Below are 25,468 nucleotides of genomic sequence, written 5' to 3'. Positions count from 1 at the left end.
AGAGAAGAAAATATTCTTTGATGGTTACGAGAGTGGGGAGGGAGGGAGAGAGAGAGGGGTTTTCACTAATTAGATAGTAGATAAGAACTATTTTAGGCAAAGAGAAAGACAACACACAATACAGGAGAGGTCAGCACGACTGGACTAAACCAAAAGCAAAGAAGTTTCCTGAATAAACTGAATGCTTCGAAGGCCAGTGTAGTAGGGGTGGGAGTTTGGGGACCATGGTTTCAGGGGACATCTAAGTCAATTGGCATAATAAAGTCTATTAAGAAAACATTCTGCATCCCACTTTGGAGAGTGGCGTCTGGGGTCTTAAATGCTAGCAAGCGGCCATCTAAGATGCATCAATTGGTCTCAATCCACCTGGAGAAAAGGAGAATGAAGAACACCAAGGACACAAGGTAATTATGAGCCCAAGAGACAGAAAGGGCCACATAAACCAGAGACTACATCAGCCTGAGAACAGAAGAGCTAGACGGTGCCCGGCTACAACCTATGACTGCCCTGACAGGGAGCACAACAGAGAACCCAAGAGGAAGCAGAAGAACAGTGGGATGTGGACCTCAAATTCTCATAAAAAGACCAGGCTTAACGGTATGACCCTAGAAGGACCCAGAGGTCATAGCTCCCAGACCTTCTGTTAGCCCAAGATAGGAACCATTCCCAAAGCCAAGTCTTTAGACAGGGATTGGACTGGACGATGGGATAGAAAATGGTACTGGTGAAGAGTGAGCTTCTTGGATTAAGTAGACACATGAAACCATGTGGGCAGCTCCTCTCTGGAGAGGAGATAAGAGGGCAGAGGGGGTCAGAAGTTGGCAGAATGGACAGGAAGAGAGAGAGTGGAGGGAAGGAGTGTGCTGACTCATTAAAGGGAGAGCAACTAGGAGTATATCCAAAAAAAAACCAAACACAGTGCTGTCAAGTCGATTCCAACTTATACAGCAAGGTGTATATAAATTTTTGTATGAAAGACTGACTTGATTTATAAACTTTCGCTTAAAGCACAATAAAAATGAAAAAAAAGAGCACGACCCTCAATGAGACAGATTGACACAGTGGTTGCAACACTGGGCTCAACCAAATCAATGATTGTGAGGACGGCACGGGACCGGGCTGTGCTTTGTTCTGTCATACACAGGGTTGCTATGAGTCGGAAACGACTCGACGGCACCTAACAACAACAACGACAGTTGAAGGTTGGAGGTGGCGTTCCGGAAAACCCCCTGACTTGGAAGGGGCCTAAGTCCTTTTATAAAGTGACTTTTTGTGGCAGACCGACTGAGTTCCATCGACTTGAGTGTGTGTGCATGCACGCATGCACGCGTGTACGTGTGTTTACCCGTCCCTTGTGGGTGTTCGATGTGAATCTCCGAACATGTTTCCTGTGTATGTGTGGGCATGTGGCTCCTTCGTGTGTGTGCGAGGAGGCATCTGCGTGCAGAATGTGTTTCTGCACGCATGACCTCTCACGTGTCTAAGTGGGAGTCTATGTGTGTTTCAGGGGTGTGTGTCTGTCCCCTGTATTTGAGCGTCAGTCTAGGTGTGGGTGTGCATTCTGTGTGCCTGCATGTCTCCATGCATGTCCTGGTGAGCATCAGAGTATGTGATCTGCGTGCGTGACCATGCGTGTGTCTCCGTGTGTGTCTTTGTATATCCGGGCATGTTCTGTGTGCATCAGATCATGTGTGGATCTCAGCAGACACCCTCCCCCGCCTCCCCAGAGCCCCTCAGCTTTCAGGCAGTTTAACCTCGTTCTTTCTGCTGTCGCTGTTTCAGCTGCTGCTGCCCCCTTCTCCACATGTTGCAATTAAGGACATGCAGCAATTAAGCAGAGGCCCCCAAACAATCATCCTATCAGGACCCCTTTCCTGACGCTAATGAGGGTTACAGCACCTGCACACAAATGCAAGGTGCGATTCGGCCACCCCGGGCACCGCGGGAACCCCCAGGCTGCACATGCAGAGTGCAAGTGAGCTGCAAGGATAAAGCACGGGATGCTCCTTCATCCACCTGCCTGCTCAGACTTACCCTTCAGGTCTCAGCCTGAAGGCCTCCTCCTCCAGGAAGCCCCCCCTCCGACTCCCAGTGGGAGGGATCAGACTGGCCTCCGCAGCAGAGCCCTGACAACTCTGGGCCTGTGCTTTGCCATCGCAGCCCTTATCATTCTGCCCCATGCTTCCTCTATCAACACCTCTGACCACTCGGGCCTGGCCTTCCTCACAGGGCCCCAATCTGTCTAACCCCACCTCATCCCCTCTCTGCCCTGACTACTCCAGCCTGTGTGGAGGTGTGTCTTTCTCCCTTTTGGAACAAGAGCTGAGTGAAGGCAGGGCCTGGGGCTGTCCTGGTCACTACTTTTACTGCAGTGTCATCTAGCTCACAGCTGTGCTGGGCCAGGAGCACTGATGAACTTTGCTAATGACCTGGAAACGCAGGCTCTGGGCCTGAGTTAATTTTAGCCGCAATTCTTCAATACACATAAGTGGAAGGAGCCAAAAGTCTGTTCTGAAACCTTCAGTAAAGCTAGGCGTGCCAGAGTGAATGTGCCTCCCGGCCCCCCCGCCCTCCCTCAAGGTTGCTTTACCCCTCTACTCAGATGGGGGCTCCTGGGAGTGGTTGCCATGACTCCTTGGGGCCCTCGGGACAGGGCCATGTGCACCTCAGACTACCCAGGACAAGAGTGTGTCCCTCTCAGAGGAGAGCTCCCAGAAGATCAGGTCCCCCACATTGCTAGAACCAAGTTCCCAGGCCAGTCCTGTAGACCACCGCCCTCACCCCACTTCCTGGCACACCATCTGCCAGGAGACGTGTGGGCCTCCCCACTTCTCACCAGCATCAGGGCAGGCAGACAGCACTCCTGGTGACTCATGTGTGGGCACAGTTCCAGCAGGGTCCTCTGCGGGGCGCTGGGCCCGAGTGGGGGGAGAGACTGGGCACACCTCTCTGGGTCAGCCCGGCCAGGGCACACCTCGCTGGGCCAGCCCGGCCAGGCCCCTGCCTCTGCCCCACCTCCTCTTCTCCTTCCTCCCTGGTGTCAGTGCATCTTGAGGTCTAGCCCTAATCCTGGCAGTCAGGGCAAGGAAGCTTGGGAAGGAGCAGAGTTTCTGCCTTTGGAAAGGACGCCCCAGAGAGGTGGTGATGTGACAGACGGTTTAGGAGACAGGCTAGTGGGGTGGCTTCGGGATGAAGGGATTTGGATAGAGGGCCACATTCACGGCTGTGAGTGAGCGGGACACACATACACGCTACAGTTGTCACAGCAGAGTCGCCCCGGGGACTGCATATTAGTGTGTGGTGAGTGTGTGTGTGTCTCTGTCTCTTGACTTTCTCTATGTCTCTGTCCTTGTCTACCTTCCGATTTGTCCTTGTCTCTTGTCTCTCTATCTCTCTCTGGGTCTGCCTCTGTCTGTCTCTAGATCTGGGTGTTTCCATCTCTCCTTGAATATGGTGTGTCTGTCTGTCTGTCTTTCAGCCTCTCAAATTCTATTCCTCCCTGTTCCTCAATCTAAGTTGGCCCATCTGTATTTGTCTGTAATCTCTCTCTCTGTTCCTCTCGATGTCTCTCTATCTCTGTGTGTCTCTCTGTCTCTCTCTTTCCGTTTCTCTGTGTCCAGGGATTCTCGCTCCGGCATCGCCAGGGCGACTCCATGGACGGTGGGACCAGGGGCACGCCTTTGAAGTGGAGGGGTGGTGGGTGGAGAGGCTGCCTACGCCTTTAAGCGCGGGTGCGCGCGGAGCCTGCGCCTTTAAGCGCGGGCGCGCGCGCGGCCCTGGGTTCCCCGCGAGGAGGCCGCGGGAGCGCCCGGACCCGGCCAGCCTGCCCGGCCCCCGCCCGGCCCCCGCCCCGGCCCCGGCGGGGGAGGGGTCTCTGAGCGCGGCCCCTCCCCCTGTGCCCCCGCCTCTGCGTGGCACCCCCACCCCGCAGGTCCCTGTCTGTCGGTGAGCGCCCAGGCCTCGCCCCACCCCGGCCCCGGTGCTGCCCGGCCGCCTCCCCTTCCACCGCAGCCCACCCCCTCCCTCCCGGCCGCCCCCGCCGCAGCCTGGGAAGCAGGCCGGGGCGCCGCCGCCCTAGACCCGGAGCCTGCGCCCCAACATCGAGGGCCTGAACCCAAGACTGGATCCAGAGATCGGGAAACCCAGGCCTGGGACCCTGATCTGGGGCCAGCCCCCTGAGATCTGGCTGTGGGACCCCAAGATCTGGGGCCCTAACTCCAATATCTGGGGCTGGAATCCCAACATCTGGTCCCTGGGACCCCAAGATTTGGGACCTGAACCCCAATATTTGGAGCCTAAACCTCGAGATTTGGCATCTAAAACCCCAGGTCTGGAACTGAGCTCTGAATTCTGTGCCTGGGACCTTGAAATGTGGGCCTGGATTCCCATGTCTATATCCTGGAACCCCACTATTTGGGAACTGAACCCTGAGATTTAGGCCTCAAATTCCAGGATCTGACCCATGGAGTCCCAAGGGGTTTGGACCTGAATTTGGGCCTGAAGTCTTTGCTGCAGACCTGAATGTTGGGGTTAGAGACATCAGCACCCCAATAACTGAACCCAGAACCTCAATATCGGATCGCAGGACTATGGGTTTGAGACTCAGACCCTAAACTTCCCACCTGGCTGTTTACCCTCCAAGACTGGAGCTGGGAGGATCTGACCCTGAACAACCCAGTCTTGGGCCTGGGGTCTCTCAAACTGGACCCTAGAGCCCAGTATTTGGGAGTCTGGGACCCCCTCCGTGGCTGCAGATCTGAGCTGAGACAGAGTGGGCAATCCTCCATGGAGGTCTTGGGAACAGGGAAGTCATGACCAGACCTCACCTCCAGTGCCCGGACTTCTGACCCCTTTAGAGGCTGAGGACTCTGCTTCCTGGGACGGCTGCCAGCTCAGGTAAGGCTCCCCGGAGACCCCCATGGTGGGGAGGGGCCTGGGAAGAGATCAGCAACTGGGGGTGGAGGTAGATGAGGCAGGGCCCTCTCGGAGCCCTCAGGGTGTCCCAGGAAACACACCCCCCACGAGCCTGCCTCCAGCTCCTGCTCTGCCTCAAATACACTCTCTGGACACCGCTAGCCCTGGCCCTCTCTGACCTTTTCCCCCATTGCTGGCATCTCCAGGTCACTGATACCGGCCCCGTTCTCGAACTGTTTCTGACCATCCCCAGCCACCTCTTCTGTCCACTGCTCCTCTCTCTAGTCTCCTTTCTCCATCTCTCCTCTCAGTGACCATCTCCATCACCTCTCCTCTCCCTGACCGTCTTTGACATCTCTATCCACTGCTCCTCTCAGTGACCATCTCCATCACCTCTCCTCTCCCTGATCGTCTCTGACACCTCTGTCCACTGCTCCTCTCAGCGACCATCTCCATCACCTCTCCTCTCCCTGACCGTCTCTGACACCTCTGTCCACCTCTCCTCTCAGCGACCATCTCCATCACCTCTCCTCTCCCTGACCGTCTTTGACATCTCTATCCACTGCTCCTCTCAGTGACCATCTCCATCACCTCTCCTCTCCCTGATCGTCTCTGACACCTCTGTCCACTGCTCCTCTCAGCGACCATCTCCATCACCTCTCCTCTCCCTGACCGTCTCTGACACCTCTGTCCACCTCTCCTCTCAGTGACCATCTCCATCACCTCTCCTCTCCCTGATCGTCTCTGACACCTCTGTCCACTGCTCCTCTCAGCGACCATCTCCATCACCTCTCCTCTCCCTGACCGTCTCTGACACCTCTGTCCACCTCTCCTCTCAGCGACCATCTCCATCACCTCTCCTCTCCCTGACCGTCTTTGACATCTCTATCCACTGCTCCTCTCAGTGACCATCTCCATCACCTCTCCTCTCCCTGATCGTCTCTGACACCTCTGTCCACTGCTCCTCTCAGCGACCATCTCCATCACCTCTCCTCTCCCTGACCGTCTCTGACACCTCTGTCCACCTCTCCTCTCAGCAACCATCTCCATCACCTCTCCTCTCCCTGACCATCTCTGACACCTCTGTCCACCGCTCCCCTCAGCGACCATCTCCATCACCTCTTCTCTCCCTGACCATCTCTGACACCTCTGTCCACCTCTCCTCTCAGCGACCATCTCCATCACCTCTCCTCTCCCTGACCATCTCTGACACCTCTGTCCACCTCTCCTCTCAGCGACCATCTCCATCACCTCTCCTCTCCCTGACCGTCTCTGACACCTCTGTCCACTGCTCCTCTCAGCGACCATCTCCATCACCTCTCCTCTCCCTGATCGTCTCTGACACCTCTGTCCACTGCTCCTCTCAGCGACCATCTCCATCACCTCTCCTCTCCCTGATCGTCTCTGACACCTCTGTCCACTGCTCCTCTCAGCGACCATCTCCATCACCTCTCCTCTCCCTGACCATCTCTGACACCTCTGTCCACTGCTCCTCTCAGCGACCATCTCCATCACCTCTCCTCTCCCTGACCATCTCTGACACCTCTGTCCACCTCTCCTCTCAGCGACCATCTCCATCACCTCTCCTCTCCCCGACCGTCTCTGACACCTCTGTCCACCTCTCCTCTCAGCGACCACCTCCATCACCTCTCCTCTCCCTGACCGTCTCTGACATCTCTGTCCGCCTCTCCTCTCAGCGACCATCTCCATCACCTCTCCTCTCCCTGTCCATCTCTGACATCTCTATCCACTGCTCCTCTCAGTGGCCATCCCATCATCTCTCCTCTCCCTGACCATCTCTGACATCTCTGTCCACTGCTCCTCTCAGTGGCCATCTCCATCACCTCTCCCCTTCCTGACCATCTCTGACGCCCTTGTCCACAGCTCCTCTCTCCAGCCACCCAGTCTACCACTTCCTTCAATGAGCATCATTGACATTTCTGTCCACTGTTCTTCTCTCTGTCATCTTTCACCATCTCTCTTGCCCTCTGCCCACCCCTCACCATTTCTGAACATCTTTGAGGGGAGACCCTATAGCACTCATCTCTCCTTTCCGGCTTCCTCTGCCCACCTCTCCTCTCTCTATCTTTCGCCATCTCTCTTGGCCTCTTTCCACCCCTGACCATAACACTCCATCTACGACCATCTTCTGTCTGTCTCTTGATCATTGGTGCTCTAACATCTCTGGCTGCCTTTCCTTTCTCCAACAACCTCTACTCACAGCCGTCACTCCCATCAGCTGTCCTGGTCTCTGACTGTCTCTGACATATCTGTCCTTTCTCCATCTCTCTGACCACCTCTTCCAGCTTTTGGCCATTTCTACTGCTTCTTTCTCTGACCATCACTGACCATCTCTCTTGGATCTGACTGCCTCTCCTTGTCTACCTTTCATCTTCTTGACCATCTCTAATCACCTCTCTTTGGTCATGTTTGACCATTCCTAATCAGTCCTTCCCTACTACCCCAACTACCTCTTCTCTCCATGGCCATGTATGACCTTCTCTCTTTGACCACCTCTAAAGCCCTCTGTTTTACCTTCTACTCACCCTGACCAACTCTCCCATTCTCCGTCTTTGACCATTTCTAATCACCTCCCTTTTCTAGCACTGTCTCTGTTCATTTCTTCTCCCCTCTGTCCACCCATAACACATCTAAGCCTTTGACCATCTTCATTGGCTTTGATCATGTCTGGCCAGCTCTCTCTCTGGCTGTGTTTGACTATCTCTCCTGGCCTCAGCCTTCTGTGACCTCTCCTGGTCTCCGATTGCCCCGATCCCCTTGGGCGCCCCTCCTCTGGACTCAGTCTGCCCTAACGCCTCTCCCCTCCCCTGCAGGCCACCCCCACCCGCAATGGCCGTCCTCCCGCTGCTCCTTTGCCTGCTGCCACTAGCCCCTGCCTCATCTCCACCCCAGCCAGCCACAGCCAGCCCATGTCCCCGCCGCTGCCGCTGCCAGACACAGTCACTGCCCCTCAGCGTGCTGTGCCCAGGGGCTGGCCTCCTCTTCGTGCCACCCTCGCTGGACCGCCGGGCAGCTGAGCTGCGCCTGGCTGACAACTTCATCGCTGCCGTGCGCCGCCGTGACCTGGCCAATATGACGGGACTGCTGCACCTGAGCCTGTCACGCAATACCATCCGCCACGTGGCGGCCGGCGCCTTCGCTGATCTTCGCGCCCTGCGAGCCTTGCACCTCGATGGCAACCGGCTGACCTCGCTGGGCGAGGGTCAGCTGCGCGGCCTGGTCAACCTGCGCCACCTCATCCTGAGCAACAACCAGCTGGCAGCCCTGGCCGCCGGCGCCCTGGACGACTGCGCCGAGACGCTTGAGGACCTGGACCTCTCCTACAACAACCTGGAGCAGCTGCCCTGGGAGGCTTTGGGCCGCCTGGGCAACGTCAACACGTTGGGCCTTGATCATAACCTGCTGGCCTCCGTACCCGCCGGCGCCTTCTCCCGGCTGCACAAGCTGGCGCGGCTGGACATGACCTCCAACCGCCTGACCACCATCCCGCCCGACCCGCTCTTCTCCCGCCTGCCGCTGCTGGCCCGGCCCCGCGGCTCACCTGCATCCGCCCTGGTGCTGGCCTTCGGCGGGAACCCTCTGCACTGCAACTGTGAGCTGGTGTGGCTGCGGCGGCTGGCACGGGAGGATGACCTGGAGGCCTGTGCCTCCCCACCAGCTCTGGGTGGCCGCTACTTCTGGGCCGTGGGCGAGGAGGAGTTTGTGTGCGAGCCGCCCGTGGTGACTCACCGCTCGCCACCCCTAGCAGTGCCTGCGGGTCGGCCAGCCGCCCTGCGCTGCCGGGCGGTGGGGGACCCTGAGCCCAGGGTGCGTTGGGTGTCACCCCAGGGCCGGCTGCTGGGCAACTCAAGCCGTGCCCGCGCCTTCCCTAACGGCACGCTGGAGCTGCTGGTCACCGAGCCGAGTGATGGCGGCATCTTCACCTGCATTGCGGCCAATGCAGCTGGCGAGGCCACAGCGGCCGTGGAGCTGACCGTGGGTCCCCCTCCACCCCCACAACTGGCCAACAGCACCAGCTGTGACCCCCCGCGGGACGGGGATCCTGATGCCCTCACCCCACCCTCTGCCGCCTCCGCCTCCGCCTCTGCCTCTGCCAAGGCAGCTGACACAGGCACCCCCACCGACCATGGCGTCCAGGTGACTGAGCACGGGGCCACAGCTGCCCTTGTCCAGTGGCCAGACCAGCGACCTATCCCGGGCATCCGCATGTATCAGATCCAGTATAACAGCTCAGCGGATGACATCCTCGTCTACAGGTGCAGAGTCCAGGGGCGTGGTGGCTTGGGGGCGGGGGGAAGGGTGCACCTGCCTTCTGAGGTCCCAGCCTGCAGCGCAGCTGAGAAATGAGCATTAGGGTTTACAGAGGATATCAGGCAGCAAGGGGAGAAGAAATCTGGCAGCAGTGGTAAAAAGAAATCAGGTGACGAGGGCAAAACAAATTAGGCAGCAAAAAAAAACCCAAGCAGTAACGATGAAAGAAATCAGGCTGCCTAGGTAAAAAGAAATAAGGCAACGATAGTAAACGATAGCAAACGTAAAAAGGAAATGAAGTAGCAAAGGTGTAAAGGGAACCCATGGGCAAGAGTGAAAGTAAATTAGGCAGAAAGAGTCAAAAGATAGCCATCCGGGGGATAAAAACACATGTAAGCAGTGAAAGTAAAGAGAAGCCATGTTTTCCAGATGACAGGGCTAGACACACGCCAGGCTGCAGGAGGAAAAGGTGCTCAAGCAGGAAGGTACAGCCACCTCAGGGAAACTGAAATGCCAGTGAAGCAGCCCTCTTACGGAGAAAATCAGGCCGGGGTGAAAGGGAAAACTGGGGGAGGGTGTTAGGTAGAGAGTAGGCTCCTGGCTTGTGCTCCACACGTTTGGAATTCCAGCCTAGTGACATGGAAATGTTTTGTTTTCTAAATCAAATTAAGCCTAGTTCAAGTGCCGACCCACCAGGTGAGCAGGGATATTCAACGGGCAACTCTTGGGGGCCTCCTTCTCTGCTCCATTGTTGCCAGCCCAAAGCCTGTGGCTTCCACAGTCTAGGAGGTCAGTTATTACAACTGGCACTCCCAAGTGGGAGGACATTTGGCACGTTTGCTGTGGCCACCTGTGGTGGGTAGTGGTGGCTGCTGACCCAGGTGCTGCTGACCACTTGACTAAGGTCTGACTTTGCATGGACGGCCGTGGATTACTTCCTGTCTTCACTGCCAGGCTGGGCCACGGGTGCAGTCCCTGAGGTTAGGCTGCAGAGGTCTGGACCTTGCAAACCTAGTCCCTGGATCCCCTTTCCCTCCCCAGGGCCCACAGCTCACAGGATCTTCACTTCCTTTTCAGTCCTGGAAATCAACAAGCTGATTCCACTCCCTTTCTGAGACTATAGTACTCAGTAGATTCCATGGGGGGACCACACCTGAGTATCACACAGGTGTGTCCACCTGCCTTCAGGTGTCTCCTAGACATTCACTCCAGCCAATCACAGGACCTCTCTCACTGAAGCAGCCTAAGAGTAAAACAGAGATTGAAAAACGAGTTACGTTTCCAACAGAGCGCCCTGATACAAACGGAAATATGGTGGAATGGGGTGGTAAGGCTGAAAGGAAACGGACAAGTAAGGATAAGTAGAACCCAGTCAGCAGAGATAAAAGGGAACCAGGTGATGGAGCTGGAAGGAAATCCAGCAACAGGGAGGGAAAACAGCAGTGGCCACTGAGGCAACTATTAGTTTAATGAAAAAGGAATCATGACAAGACTCCCTGGAAAACAGGCTGTAGACATAAGAATAAAGCAGCGGGGCTGGGGGGAAATTTATGGGCAGGTCGGAAGGAAATTGGGTATAGGGTATAGGAGAATCAGGCCATTAGATAAGAGAGTTCTAGCTGAGGAAAATCAGGGAGCTAGAAGGAGAAATTGGGCAGAGGCTGGAGGGAAATCAGGAGCCACAGGAAAATTGGGTGAGGGTCAGGAAGATTGGCAGGTGGGATTGGGGGGAAATTGAGAGGGGGCAAGAAGGAGATGGGGCGATGGGTTCCAGGGCCATCAGACCGGGTAAAAATGGAATTGGGCAGTGAACTGGAGATATGGCTGGCAGCTGAGCCAGAGAGAACTGGGCGATGTCCCAGAGGGGAATTGGGTGGTAGAAGAGGGAGAAACTCAGGCAGTGAGCCAGAGGAGAGCTGGGTGCTGGGGCCAGAGTGAAATCGGTGCTGACTGGAGCAAAACTGGGCCTTGGAGCAAAAGGGAGGTTGGGCCGCAGGCTGGAGGGAAACTGGGTGGCACCACAGGGGGGATTAGGCAGCTGGGTCTGCAGTGGGACTGGGAGGGCTCAAGTGGTGTAACTCCACACCCCAGCCGGCTGCCCGGCTCCCCTCTGCCCTGTGTGTGGAGTGAGACTGGGGGACTTGGCTGGCAGGCCCCAGGGAAATGAGGTGAGATGGTGGCAACAGACTGGAGGGATATCAGTCGGTTGACTAAAGGCAAGTCAGACAGTGGATTGAAAGGGTGTCAGATCAAAGGGAACTGGGGTGATGGTTAGAGGGAACTCAGAGGGCTAGAGTGAAATGTGGCAGCAGGCTGGAGGGAGCCCAGCCCTGCAGGGCCGTGGTTGGAGGGAGAGAGCATGGGGTGGGTGCTGGGCAGCCGGAGGCCTGACCCCTACCTGCCTGTCCCTCCAGGATGATCCCGGCGGACAGCCGCTCGTTCCTGTTGACGGACCTGGCGTCAGGCCGTACCTACGATCTGTGCGTCCTAGCGGTTTATGAGGACAGCGCCACAGGGCTGACGGCCACACGGCCAGTGGGTTGCACCCACTTCTCCACGGAGCCCGCACTGCAGCCATGCGGAGCCCCTCACGCACCCTTCCTGGGTGGCACTATGATCATCGCGCTGGGTGGTGTCATCGTGGCCTCGGTGCTGGTCTTCATTTTCGTGCTGCTCATGCGTTACAAGGTGCACGGAGGCCAACCCCCCGGCAAGGCCAAGGTATCCACACCGGTCAGCAGCGTTTGCTCCCAGACCAACGGCGCCCTGGGCCCCACACCAACCCCTCCAGCCTCCGAGTCCTCTGGGCCCAGGGCTCACACCGTGGTCCAGCTGGACTGCGAGCCTTGGGGACCCGGCCACGAACCTGTGGGGCCCTAGCCACACACCCACCTCCACGGCCCGTCTGGCCCCAAGAGCACCAGGACCCCGGCCTGCCACGGGGCCTGGCCACAGACTCACCAAATTGCTCATGGTTTTTAAAACTCTGATGGGGATGGTGTCGGGGATACTGGGACACAACAAGAAAGTCCTATTTTTCTAAGCTTGGGCCTGGGCCCTTGCTCTTGTCTATGTCTGTGGGGGTTGGAGGGCTTGCACGGGGGCCTGGAGCTGGGGAAAGTCTCCTCTGGGGTGAGACTCCCCCCGCCCACAGTTCTATCTGAGGTCCCTAGAAGGCCGAGGATGGTCATCCATTCAGTCAACAGATATTCCTCCAGCGTCTACTCCGAGATGCTTCGGTGACCCAGACAGCCTCAAGCCCTGCCCTCAGGGGGCTTATAGTCCTGTGAGGAGACAAACGTGCCCAGAAAATGATCAGTGCTGTGAGGAGGCAAGCCGAGAGGATTGTGGGAGCCCGGAGGAGGTGCCTAACTCAGCCTCCTGTGTAGTCAGGGAGGGCTTCCTGGAGGAAGGGACACATGCTCTGAGAATGACATCTGAGAGAGATAACTGGGCAAAGAGCAGAGGGAAAGCTGTTCCGGCAGAGGAAACAGTACAAGCAAGGGCTTATTATGTACCAGGCACTAGGGGTCCTGTGAGGAAGGAGGGGTGGGCAGGGGCCAGACCACCAGGCTGAGGAGCCCAAACTCTGGCCTGATGGTACTGGGGAACCATGGAGGATTGTATGCAGGGGAGGGCCAGGGTAAGGTTTGGGGTTCAGGAAGACCTGTCTAGCCACCATGAGGAGGGTGGGCCAGAGGGGGAGTCTGAAGCTGGGAGTCCAGGAAGAAGCCAGAGCTGGGCCACAGCAGGGCTGAGGGAAAGCAGGAGGGGTGGGAAAGGTGCTCAGGTAGCCAAGTGGATGGGCTGTGGCCTGAAGGGCCATGGGGTCAAGAGGCATCTAGAGTGAGACCAAGAGCTCTGGCCAGGGAGGTTGGGGCTGCGCTGATCCAGGACCAGGGAGGAGGGACTGATTTAGGGAAGCTACTGAGGCCAGTGTGCAACCGGGTGGGTGTGGGGGGCTCAGAGGGTAGTGTCCAGGAGGTCACAGGCCTCCCGGTCTGAGGCTGGGACTGGAAACAGAAATGAGGGCTTTGTCAGCAGAGATGGGGGACTGAGGTCACTAGGCACTAGGGTGGGTGAGACAGCCTCTAGGAAGGGTCCCAGGACGCAGCCACTGTGGGTTTCCATATTTAAGGGGCAGGCAAAGAAAAACTCAACAAAGACTAAGCAGGAGCAGCAGGCAGTGAGGCTGGGGGAAGAAACCAGGCGAGCTGGACCCAAGCAGCTGTTGTTTAATGACACAAAGGCTGAGGTGGCCTCAGTGAGGGGTGCAGGGGGTCAGCTGGAGCAGTGGCCAGATTCTGCTGAGTTGACAGTTGCCACTGCCCCCGCGTCCATTCCGACTCATAGTAACCCTCTAGGACAGAGCGGAACTGCCCCACAGGGTTTCCAAGGAGCGGCTGGTGGATCCAAACTGCCAACCTTTTGGTTAGCAACCATAGCTTTTAACCACTGCACCACCAGGGCTCGGAATTGAGAGTTGGGGGGTAAGAAAGTATAGATGGGGAGTCTAGACCCTGGGACTCTGTGGGCCTGGAGCCATGTCTCCAGCCAGGGCTGGCCTTGACCCCATCCTGCAATGCTCTAGGTCCCTCTCAGACACCAAGACTGGAGAGTTTGGAGGAGAAAACCCTGAATCTTGGAAATGTAGGGTCTCACTAGGGATCCAGGAACGTGATTGGCAGTGAGAGAAGTGGTCCCTGATCTCAGGCCGTCTGTAATGGCGGATCCAGCAGTAGAGATGAGGAGGGAGTTTGGGTCCTGTCGGCCTTCTGTGGAGTGCTGCTGGTGCTAGGGGCATGGTGAGGAGTCCAAGACTGGACTGGACATTCTCATGACCTGATGTGCATGACCTTATCCTCATGGGATGACAACGCCCAAATTTGGCCACAGCGTTCATGGTGAGTGCCAGCCTTGGAAACCATACTCCACCAGCCCCGGAAAAAACCTGAGTCCCAGGGACCTGGTCTGACTGGTCAGTCCACCAGCAGCATCATGAAGGCCCTTCCTTTTGTTGTTTGCTATCTGCTGGTGACTGAGACCCCAGGTCAGGGGGAACAGGGTGATAAGTCTTGGGAGGGGGGACTTAGGGAGCAGGAGGACTGGGTCCTTAGCGCCAGCTACAAAATACCAGTTGCTACCATTCCGTTGTACATCGGGTCCCTCTGAGTCGAAGCCGACTTGACGGCACCGACCATAACACCATGAGGGGAGCAGAGTGCACTATCCTCAATGCCTTGTTTGTAACTGGAACAATCTTGATTGGGGTGCCTACTGTGTGCGATGTGCTGGGGATTCAGTGCTGAACAAGTCTCGCCATTTGGTGGGGACACAAACGCTAAATAATCACGGGAGTAAACGTAAAGCATCCACGGTGACGAGGGCTATGCGGAAGAGAGACACATAGAGTTGTGAGACCCAGACCGATACCGGGAGACCCAACCCAGGAAGAGAGGTTGAGGGTGGCGTCCTGGAGTATGTGACTCACCCTCTGAGACCTGAATGAGGTGCTGAAGTTAACTACCCAGGGGCTGGGAAGGGCGTCCCATGCTTGGGGAATGGCATGTGAGAAGCTATGGGGCCAGAGGATGCATGGTAAGTACAAGGGACTGAAGGCAGCCGGCCGGTGGGGCTGAAGTGGGGGGAGGGCAGGGGAGTGATGCAGTGTTGAAGCTGGAGAGCGGGAAGGCCAGGTGATGCCGGGCCCTGTAGGCCACTAGAGGAGTCTGGATTTATTCTAGGTGGCGTGGGAAGCCACTGGGGGGGGGGGGGCGCTTGAGCGGGGAAGAGAGTAATGCACCCTGATCTCAAGGAAGGCCCTGGGTGGATCTGTTTGCATGTGAGGAACAGATGGGGCCACAGGGGAGAAGCAGGTGGTCCAGGCAGGAGGCTAGTGCCTGATCCAGATGGATTCAAGAGTGACTTGAAGCTACCATCCCCCACACACAAGAAGCCAGCGTGGACCCCAGTCCAGCGACCTGGTTCTCAGGCAAGAGTGCAGAGAGACTGGACCTTCTTCCTTAGAAGAAGAGTTGTGGGGGGCTGGTATCTGATATCCAAAGATCTATCGCTTGTGTGGGGAACTAGCTTCCGCGTAGCATGGAGATTAAGGACCTTTTCCAGGCCAGAGTGCTAGTTAGGGGGTGGTGAGAAAGGTACTTCCCGATCCCAGAGGCTGCGGCTGCTGGGGGCGTGGGGGGGGGTGACCTATCAGGAAATTGGGCTAGAAGAGGGGACACGCAGTTTGGAAGCGGGGGGGGGTGGGGGGATGGGAGGAGGTGCATGGGGCAGGCCGGACCCTCTAGCACGGCTCCCTACACTTCCCTCGAAGGATGTCGGGCCCATCTCCCACCCCCATGCAGAAAAGACTGTGGGCGACTGGTCACACGCATCCAGAATTTAAAGACAAAAATTAGCTCGCCTAGCACTGTCCATCTGAGCCCACCTCTTCCCATTGCGCACCCCCATCTGGCTTTGGAGAATGGCGGGCACATCACATCGTTGGTTCTAGGGTCCGTGGGCCCAAGCTCCAGCACACGGGACCATTTTCCTGAAGTGACTGTGGTCCTCCGTCTTCACGCCGTGGGATCCGACCCATGTTTCCTGGTGTGGCTAAATCTGACACCTGCCCTGAGAGTCTGGGGCCACCTGTAACCCCTAGCAAGGCTTCAGCTAGTGCCAAGCTTTTGCAGCTCTTAACGTGGGCGCAGATACGGGAAAAACAGATAAAGGAGTCCTCCCGAGAAGGACGTTTCTCTTCTGTGTTGAACCTGGGCCTGGCTCCTGTCTTCGGTTCCCTGTAGTCTCTGTGCTCTCTCGTACCTGCGCACAAAGACAAGCACTGGGCTTACCTGGGAGAAAGGACAGGTGTCCCTGCCCGCTCGGTGCTGCCCGGACCTGTGTGGGCGGGGCGACGACGGGAACCCCGCGGTGACCAAGGGCGCCCCAGGTCCGCGCTCACAGAGCGCCCTCCAGTGGACAAAACGGGTATTCACCAAATGGCTCCCTAGCGCCATCAGGGCCGTGATGGGGGAAGAACAGGCGGGAATGACTAGGACCTATTTTTGTAGAAGCTCGAGAAGCTGTGGGGATCCCAGAGGAGGCTCCTGACTCCTCCTCTGGGGTAGGAGGTGGGGAGAGTCCAAGATTTTCTGAAGGCAAAGAAGGCAATGGCCCAGGGTCCCAGAGCTTAGAAGGACCCCGCGTTAGGTTTAATGGCCTTCTCTCGCCATCTTGAAATTCTAAATTTTTGAACAAGGGCCCCACATTCCGCTTTGCGCTGGGCCTCGCAAACTGCGTAGGTCCTGCCCTGAAGGAGAAGACACTTGACGGGCAGGAAGAAATGCACCAGGAAGAGTGGGTCTTCCAAGGTCTCCTTGGAAGGAAACAGGTATAAACGCCAAGGAAGGAAGAGAGGATTGTGCGGCTGACGTTGCGCGTGGCTGGAGCACCAAGTCGGGGCAGGGGAATGGTGAGGACTGAGCTCAAGAGGTGGGGAGAGGCCAGCTGCCAGGCTGCGCGATCCAACTCCACCCCAGGGCGGAGGAGAGCCATGGCAGCTGGTAAAGGGGAGGGAGGTCAGGTTTGGACTTTAGAAAGACCCATCTGGCCACTGTGGAAGGGTGGGTGAGAGGCACAGCCAGGAGCAAGGTGAGGGGCTCAGTTGGGGCTGCCTGTGTAGGGGACTGGGGATGTCCATGACGCAAGGAGAGGACAAGGGAGGAGGAGCCAGTGTGGGCAGGCCATTTGTCAAGATAGCTCGTGGAGAGCCTTGAATCCTGGGGTGGTAGACGCTCCAGTACCCCAGGAGGCTGGCCAAGAAGACCTTAAAGCCACAGGATGAACCCAGAGCTTCATTTTCATTTGAAGATTTTCACAGCTGGGGCGAGGGGAGTGGAAGGGTGGGTTAAAGAATGTCATCAGTGAGTACTTGAAAATCTTTTTATGAGAAGCTACATGGGTAGACTAATGGAGATGAATCCAAAATTGGCAAGAATGTAGAGTATAAAAATGTAAGACTTTAAAGGACTTTATTCTGGGTATTTCTGGCTCCAACTCTGTGGAGACCATGGGGTGCCTTTCAATCTCCCTAGCCCTCTGGATAAAACATCAGTTCTTTGGGAACTTCCTCTTTATTCACAACCCATAAATGTGCCGCTCCCCCCGCCCTGCCCCACCCCGCCCCGCCTCAGCTTGTAGTGACCCTGTAGACAAAGTAGAACTGCCCCACAGGGCTTGCAAAGCTGTAATCTTGGAAACTCTGGTGCCCAAAAGAATCCACCAGACGCTCCTTGGAAACCGTATGGGGCAGCTCTACTCTGTCCTATAGGATGCTATGGGTCAGAATTGACTTGCCGGCAATGTCCCCCCCCCCAGGGCTGGGGGCTGACCCCCTGTCTGCTTTTCTCTTCACCTCCTTCTGGTGCATTCACCCCAGTGCTTCAGTTCCTCTCTTCTGCTGACAACCTCCACATCACTCCCAGCCTCTCCAGGCCCAGACCTGCAACACCTCAGCTTCCTGGACAGGTCTCAGCATCTTCCAAAACCTGCCTCTCCTCCCAGGTCCTACTACTGGCAGCCCCCACTCAGCCTCCTGAGCCTTCCTGCCCTACCCTCCTCCCTCCTCTGAGTCCATCCGGTCCAGTCCTGGTCTTGACTACTTGGGTCTTTGCACTGGCCTCCCCCGGCCTCCCAGACTCAGTCTCCCCTCTGATCCAGGGGATTTTCCTAAAACCAAACCTGACCCTCCTCTGCGTAGAGCCCTCCATGGTTCTCCAGGGTCCATGGGACAGAGTTTGAGCTCCTCAGCCTGGTGTTCCAGGCTCTTAGTCGTCTAGTGCTGCCGTAACAGAAATACCACAAGTGGATGGCTTTAACAAAGAGAAGTTTATTCTCTCCCAGAAGGCTAGTAGTCCAAATTCAGGGTGCCAGCTCCAGGGGAAGGCTTTCTCCCTCTGTCGGCTCTGGAGGATGGTCCTTGTCCTCAGTCTTTCCTTGGTCTGGGAGTATCTCGCACAGGAACTTCAAGTCCAAGGGGCGTGCTCCGCTCTTGGCACTACTTTATTGGTGGTATGAGGTCCCCATGTCTCTCTGCTCACTTCTCTCTTTTTATCTCAAAAGAGATTGGCTTAAGACACTATCTAATCTTGTAAACCTCATCAATATAACTGCCGCTAATCCATCGTATTACATCGTAGTGATAGGATTCACAACACATAGGGAAATCATATTCCATTACAAAATGGCAGACAATCATACAAGGGAATCAGGACCTAGCCAAGTTGACAGATATTTATGGGTGACACAGTTCAATCCATGACATGGGCCTTGCCCATCATCCATCCCCATCTCTGGCATATACATTCCCCACCTCAGAGTGGAAGAAAATACCAGTCCCTGAAAGGCTGACACTTTCATACTTCAATGCCTTTCCTCACATTGTTTCCCATGCCTTCTATGGAGCCTTCCCTCATTTTCCCCAGGGAAGGATCTTAAAAAAGCAGGTGATAAATGAAGGTATTGAAAGAAAGCTGGTTTCTTCTTGAATTCTTCCCCACCCCTCCTCGCAAAGGCGGGGGTCCTGGGGGAGAAGATGCCTAGGGGTGCAGACTCCTAGGACCTGGGGGAGAAGGGAGCTGGGTCCCTGCCTCTCCCTGTCTGGAGGCCCAGCCTTGCCCTCCCTCCTGGATCCTCCACGGAAGGTGCCGCTCCATTGTTCTCCAGCTCAGGACGTTCTGGAGGAAGGGAGTGATGCAGAGGCCATTGTTTTCCCTGAGGAGCTCTGCCCCCAAATCCTCCAGACCTACACATCCGGGCACAGGGTGTCCTATCCCTCCTCTGTCTCCAGTCATTTCCATGGCCCAGGAGTCTGGGCTCCCAGCTCTCTCCTTATTCAGCCTCAGGAGTTCAGGTCCCTTTCCCCTTCTCCCTCAGACCCAAGAGTCCAGTCCCCATTGCTTCCTTCCTCAGTCCCAGGAGCCCAGGTCCCCAGTCCCTCCTTCCTCAGACTCAGGAGTCCAGACCCCAGCCTCCTCCTGCCCAAAAGTCCAAGCCTGTAGCCTCTCTCTCAATGGGTTCAGGAGTCCAGCCTCTCTTCTCTTTGGAACCCTGGTGTTCAGGCCCAGGTTTCTTTGCCTTGCCTCTTTGATCCCCTAATTCTTAATTCTCTGCTTCCTAACCTGGGCCTCTCACCCCCTTCAAATACAACTGCCTCTTGCATACTCAAAGGCCCTCTCTGATGAAATATCTTTCTTAGTCTTTGTCTCTCTCCTGGTCTTTCTATGTCTCTCCCCTGTATCTCTTTTTCTCTATAGTCCTGACTGTCTCTCCCTCTCTCCACATCATCTCTCCATCTCCCTGTGACTCTTGTCTCTTTTTCTCTCCCTCTCTTAGTGTCTCTGTTCATCTCTGTCTCTCACTCCCCATATCTGTCTCTCCCCACCTTTTTTTTCCTCTGTCCCTTCCCCTCCCCTCTGTCTTCTCAGTCTGCTGCTCCTCCCCTCCCACTAATTAGGCCTCATTCAGATCGAGGACACCAGGTCAGGCTGGAGCCAGAGCTAATGGGAACATCTGTGTGTTGACCTGGGAGGGCTGCTGGGGGCCAGGCCCAGGCATCTGGGGCTATAAATGCCCCACACTGTGCCTGAACTCAGCCCAGCTCCTGGCAGGTGAGACCCACCCTTTTTCTGTGAGCTCTGAGGCTTCAGCCCTTCTCTGGGAGTCCCCCGGTGCCCTGATGCAGCGGTGGGCAGCCTATCGGGCAGACTGGCAGGGGAGACGGTACTGACTGCCCAGCTCCTCCCACCCCCTGACCGGCCATGGCTGTCCTCACACCTGCCCTGTTGTGCCTAGGTTCCCTGGGTTTCCTGTGGGGTGAGTGATCCCCGGGGGATGCAGAAGGCTGGTGAGCTGGTGTGGATCTGTGGCAGGAGGCTGGTTGTGCTGGCTGGCGTTGGGGGTCTGCCTGGTACGGTTCCGTGACAGGAGGTTGGCTACAGTGGAGCTTCTTGACACAGGGCCCTAACCAGGGGGGACCAAGGGGCTGTCTGTGCAGACTCTGTGGCAGAGAATTGGCCAAAGCTGCCTGGGAAGGGGGCTGGGGGAGTCTCCTGGGACAGACAGGTTGAGGAAGCAACTTTATTTTAAGCAGTTGTTTATATATCAGATATTGTTCCATGACCTTTACACCTACCATCTCACCTAGTTTCCCCATAGCTCTGTGAGGTGTGCACTAATATCCCCGTTTACAGACGATGCAGCTAAGGCTCAAGTAAATCGGTGTCTTGCCCCAGTTCACAGGGCCGGTTAGTGAGAGGATTAGAAATTACCTCAATTGTCTAGCTCGGAATGCACCCGATTACGTTGGTTACGTTGAATTTCCCTCCTCTCCGCTCCTGGTTCCCTCAGGCCCCAAAGCCGCGTCTGTAGGCTTCCAAGGCTGCCACTTCGTCACGGCTATCCTGGAGAACCGGGGCGCTGAGAACCCCGACTTCCGGCTGTACGTATCACCGCCGACCAAGGGGCCTCCGACGGCGGCACTGGTGACAGCGCACCCGGTGGGGGCGCCACCGTTCCGGCGCGCGCTGCGCCTGCGACCCGGCTCGGCCGCGTACGTGCGCCTGCCCGGCGCGGTGGAGCTGCGGGGCTCGCGGCGGGCAGCGGGCGGAGCGGTGCGCCCCTCCGCGTCGCGGCCGGTGGGAGTGACGGCGGTTAAAGCGCGTGGACGCGCCTCCCTGGACACTATGCTGGCGCTGCCGCGCAGCCTGCTGGGCACGCGCTACGTGGTGGTAACGCGGTCTCTGCAGCCCCGCGACCGGCACAAAGAGTTTGCGGTGGTGGGGGGCGAGCGACCCACGCGCCTGCGCCTCACACCCCCGGTACCAGTCCTGCTGGACGGCGTCAAGCACGCTGCCCGCCGACCCCACCTCGTGCACCTCGAGCCGTTCCAGGCGCTGCAGGTGCAGAGCGCTGGAGACTTATCCGGCACCCGCGTCATGGCCACCCACCCTGTCGCGCTGCTGGCTGGCCACAGTTGCCTGCAAGCTGGAGATAAGGCCTGTGGCCACGTGTCCGAACAGCTGATGCCTCTGGGTCGCTGGGGCCACGTCTACGCTGTGCCCCCGTTTGCGCCCCCGGGTGCCGGACCCCGAGACCGCGTGTACGTGGCGGCCGGAGGCCGGGGCAACCTGAGCTTCTGGGGGGGCGGCGCCGAAGGGGCTCGGGCTCTGCGCCCAGGCGACGTGCTGCACTTTGTCGTGGACCCGGCGCGCCCGCTGGTGCTGCGCTCCTCGACCCGCGTGCAGGTGCTTTTCCTGGCGGCTTCCGCAGCCCGCAGGGGCGTCACCTACGAGCCCTTCTTCGCGCTCATGACCCCCGTGGGCGCCTTCAGCCACAGCTTCGAGCTCACGGCGCAGCCAGGCTTTGCCAACGTGGCGGTGCTGGTGGCGCGCGTTCCCTCCCCGGTGCTCCTGGACCAGCGGCCGCTGCCCGACCTGCACTGGCGCTCCATCCCCGCCGGCCCCGAGCCGCGTCACGGCTTCGCCTGGACCCAGGTGGCTTACGGGCGCGGGCGCGGAGCCGTGCACCGGCTGGAAACGCGCGGGGCGCCCGTAGGCGTGCTCAGCTTCGGCACCGCCATCGGCGCGGGCTTTGGGACCCAGGCCATGGGGCAGCAGGCGGCCGGTGAGCAGCCCTTGGGCCCAAGGGAGTCGAGCAGTGGGCAGGCGATGGGATTCCCCGGGATCAGATTCAGGATCAGGACAAATTATAAAGCTACGTTTCCATTGCTCACACTGCAGCCACAGTGACCCTTTTTAAATGCAAGTCACCTCCCTCCTCGAACCAAAATCCTCCTGTGGCAGCTGCCTCACTCCTAGCCAAAGCAGTCTTTCCAGGGGCTTATTAGACCGTGCACAGTCTGCCCATTACCTCTCCAAGCTCACCTCCTCCACTCTGTCCCTTCCTCACTTCACTCTTGCCACATTGGCCACCTTAGTCCTTCTTCCTGCCCCAGTGCCTTTGCACTGGCTGTTCCGGTGATATCCCGTGGGTCACTCCCTCCTGTCCTTCAAGTCCCTTCTCACTGAGGCCTACCTGACCATCCAGTTTAGAACTGCGATCCCTCACCCCGCGTTCCCTAACCCTGCCCTGAGTTTTTTCACGTATCACTTTCTAACGTACTATACTTACTTATTCTATTATCTCTAACTGAAACCAAACCCCCTGCAGTCGAGTTTGCTCATAGTGACCCTACAGGACTGAGTAGAACTGCCCTACAGGGTTTCCCAGGCTGTAATCTTTCAGGAAGCAGACCGCCACATCTTCCATGGCTGGTGGGTTCAGCTGCCACCTTTTGGTTAGTGGAGTGCTTAACCACTGTGCCACCAGGGCTCCTATTATCTCTTTCTGCTACACATAAATTCCTTGAGGGCAATGATTTTTTAGTGTTTAAAGTAAGTTTTAAGATACACGCAGTTGGTTGCACGATTTTTAAGTAGTCAGCCTGACGAACTTTCAGATACCTGTCCACCTGTGTAACCATCGCCTTGATCATGCTGTAGGACCTTTCCACCGCCCCAGACAGCCCCACGGAGTCGGATTTCTAAAGCATGTCCTGTTCATTGCGGAATCCCTAGCACCTACGACAGGGTCCAGCACTCAGTAAATATTTGTGGGATGAAAAATAATAATAGCTTTAATTTTTTTAATTTATTAAACTACACCACATCAGACACCAGGCACTGGGCCCGGAGAGAAGTAAGGCCACGTACTCGTTTTCTTTATGACACGTGTAAAATGTGAACTGTGGGTAGAGGGAGAAAGTAGTAATGCTAGCACCGAATCTGTGCATAGTCTCCTTCAACCCTCCCGGGAGCCTTTGACGTAGACTCTGTAACAGTAATAATATAATGTTAGGTGCCGTCAAGTTGGTTCCGACTCACAGCGACCCGAGAGGACAGAGTAGAACTGCCCCAGGGGGTTTCCAAGGAGCGCCTGGTGGACTTGAACTGCTGATCTTTTGGTTAGCAGCCAAGCTCTTAACCACTGCGCCACCAGGGCTCCAATAACGTACTAGTTGCTTTTATCACACAGCTAAAAAAGTGGCAGAGGCAGGATTTGAATCCAGGCCCACTTGCTTGCAGCTTGTAAGATCTTAAACACTTTTGTTTGTTTGTTTGTTTGCTTAACTGCACCACAAAGACTTTAAATAATCTGGATTTATGGGCTAAATGGGAGCCCTGGTGGCACAGTGGTTAAGAGTTCAGCTACTAACCAAAAGGTCAGCAGTTCAAATCCACCAGCCACTCCTTAGAAACTCTATAAAGCAGTCTACTCTGTCCTATAGGGTCACTATGGGTGGGAATTGACTCCACGGCAATGGGTTCCCCCCCCCACTGGACTAAATGGTGTTTCATATATAATGTGTGTACATTGTATAATGTATGCCTCACGACCACCCTGGAGGCAGGTCTTTTGATTATCCCCAATTTACAGAGGAAGGAGTTGAAGGTTGGAGGCGTGAAATCACCACCCAAAGCCACACACTGAGCAGGTGACAACTTCGAACCCAAAACTCTCTCAGGCTGCTGGGAAGGGGGCGACTGTCGCCTCTGAGGACAGAGTACTCCATACACACTCAGTGGCCGTGATCCCGAATACACTGTGATCCAGGACTTGGAATTCTCTTTAGCCCTCAGATTTAGGGGGGTCCCACCCAACCTCTCCCAGGCCTGAAGAACAGTGGGAGTCTAGGGAGATGAGAGAAAAGTGAGAGGGTGCCCAGAGAGAGCCTGGGGTTTCTTAGAAATGAAGAATTTATTCATAATGTCTCTGAGCTGGGCTCTAGAGCCAGGAAGCCTGGGTTCAAAGCCTGCTCTGGCCACCTCTAAGCTATGTGACCTTAGACAAGTCACTTCCCCTTTCTGACCGTTCATTTCCTCCTCTGTGGAGTGTAGTTAATAATACCAACAACATCATAAAGTTGTGACGACATTTTGAAAACTACATTAATAGAATACTGCCCGGCATGCGGTAAATATTTGCTACTACTCTAATTCTTCAAGAATTGCTTTCAGCACTTCCCTTAGGCCAGGCCTTGTTCTAGGCACCGAGATACAACAATGAACAACAGGACGGCATCCCTCCCCTCAGGGAAGTGACTCAAGCTCACATCCTCGTCCACGCCAGCACTCTGTATTCCATCTGGATGGAAAACACGCAGAGCCCTACTGAACAAACAGGTCCCTGGGTGGCTCAGCGGTCTGTGCCTGGCTATCTGCCTCCATCAGAGGACAGCCATTGAAAGCCACAAAGAGCAGTTCTGCTCTGAAACACATGGGGTCGCCATGAGTCGGAGGCTTTGGTTTTCAAGATCATCTCTTGAAAGTTCACTTTGTAGGTGGCTTTGTAGGTTCACTTTGTTGGTAACTTTATGCACCAACCAAAAACAAAAAAACCAAGCCTGTTGCCATCGAGTCGATTCCGACTCATAGCGACCCTATAGGATAGGGTAGAACTGCCCCATAGGGTTTCCAGCGACGGATTACATTCATACACACACATTCTCCTCTGCTTGATGTGCTAAGCTGGAAGCCCTCACTGACCAAAATCAGCCCACAGATGTGTTTGGACTTACTGGTGCGACAATTTTTAAGTAATTGAATATGCCTGTCTTTAGATGGTGTCTGGGATCTCTAGCTCACCACAGTCCTACCCTATACCCAAACCTGAAATCAAACCCATTGCCACTGAGTCAATCCTGACTCATAGCAACCCTATACGACACAGTAGAACTACCCCTACGGGGGTTCCAAGGAGCAGCTGGTGGATTCGAACTGCCGACCTTTCGGTTACAGCAGCCGGGCTTTAACCACTGTGCCACCAGGGCTCACTCTACACCCAGGCTCTGCTTATCATTCCTGTATTGTCCCTCCGGCCCGCCCGTCTCTTTATGCTGACACAGGCCCACTTCCTTTTCGGTTGGGAGCCCTGCTAGCTTCTGAAGGCTGAGTCTGCAATGCCTGGGGGGTGGAAGCAGGTCAGTGATGTTGCATCCTCTCCCCGTCTCACCTCCAGATATTCTGACTGAGGAGGCACTGATTCGCGTGGAGTCCCATCCCCTCCCAGACCCCTACCTGATGGTGCCACTCCAGTTCCCGGGCCCCTGTAAGGACTACGCATGCTCAGATTGGACCACGTGTCACCTCATAAAGGACAAGCCCACGTGTGTGCCCACCACCCAGGCCACATCCGGTTCCAAGACAGTGTCTGTGCAGGGCTC

The 25,468-nt window shown here is 56.3% G+C and overlaps 1 protein-coding gene across 1 annotated transcript; it reads left to right on the top strand.

Moving 5' to 3' along the window:
- Positions 1 to 4,024: 4,024 nt before the first annotated feature.
- Positions 4,025 to 12,229, top strand: LRFN3 (leucine rich repeat and fibronectin type III domain containing 3). The gene is made up of 3 exons (XM_064293518.1): positions 4,025 to 4,896; positions 7,749 to 9,191; positions 11,601 to 12,229. The coding sequence occupies exons 2-3, from the start codon at positions 7,765 to 7,767 to the stop codon at positions 12,064 to 12,066; spliced, it is 1,893 nt and encodes a 630-aa protein (XP_064149588.1). The 5' UTR covers positions 4,025 to 4,896; positions 7,749 to 7,764; the 3' UTR covers positions 12,067 to 12,229.
- Positions 12,230 to 25,468: the final 13,239 nt, after the last annotated feature.

Source organism: Loxodonta africana, chromosome 11, assembly GCF_030014295.1.
Source record: "Loxodonta africana isolate mLoxAfr1 chromosome 11, mLoxAfr1.hap2, whole genome shotgun sequence".
NCBI classification, from domain to species: domain Eukaryota; kingdom Metazoa; phylum Chordata; class Mammalia; order Proboscidea; family Elephantidae; genus Loxodonta; species Loxodonta africana.
The sequence above is the reverse complement of the archived record's forward strand: the minus strand, read 5'-3'. Positions and strand labels throughout refer to the sequence as shown.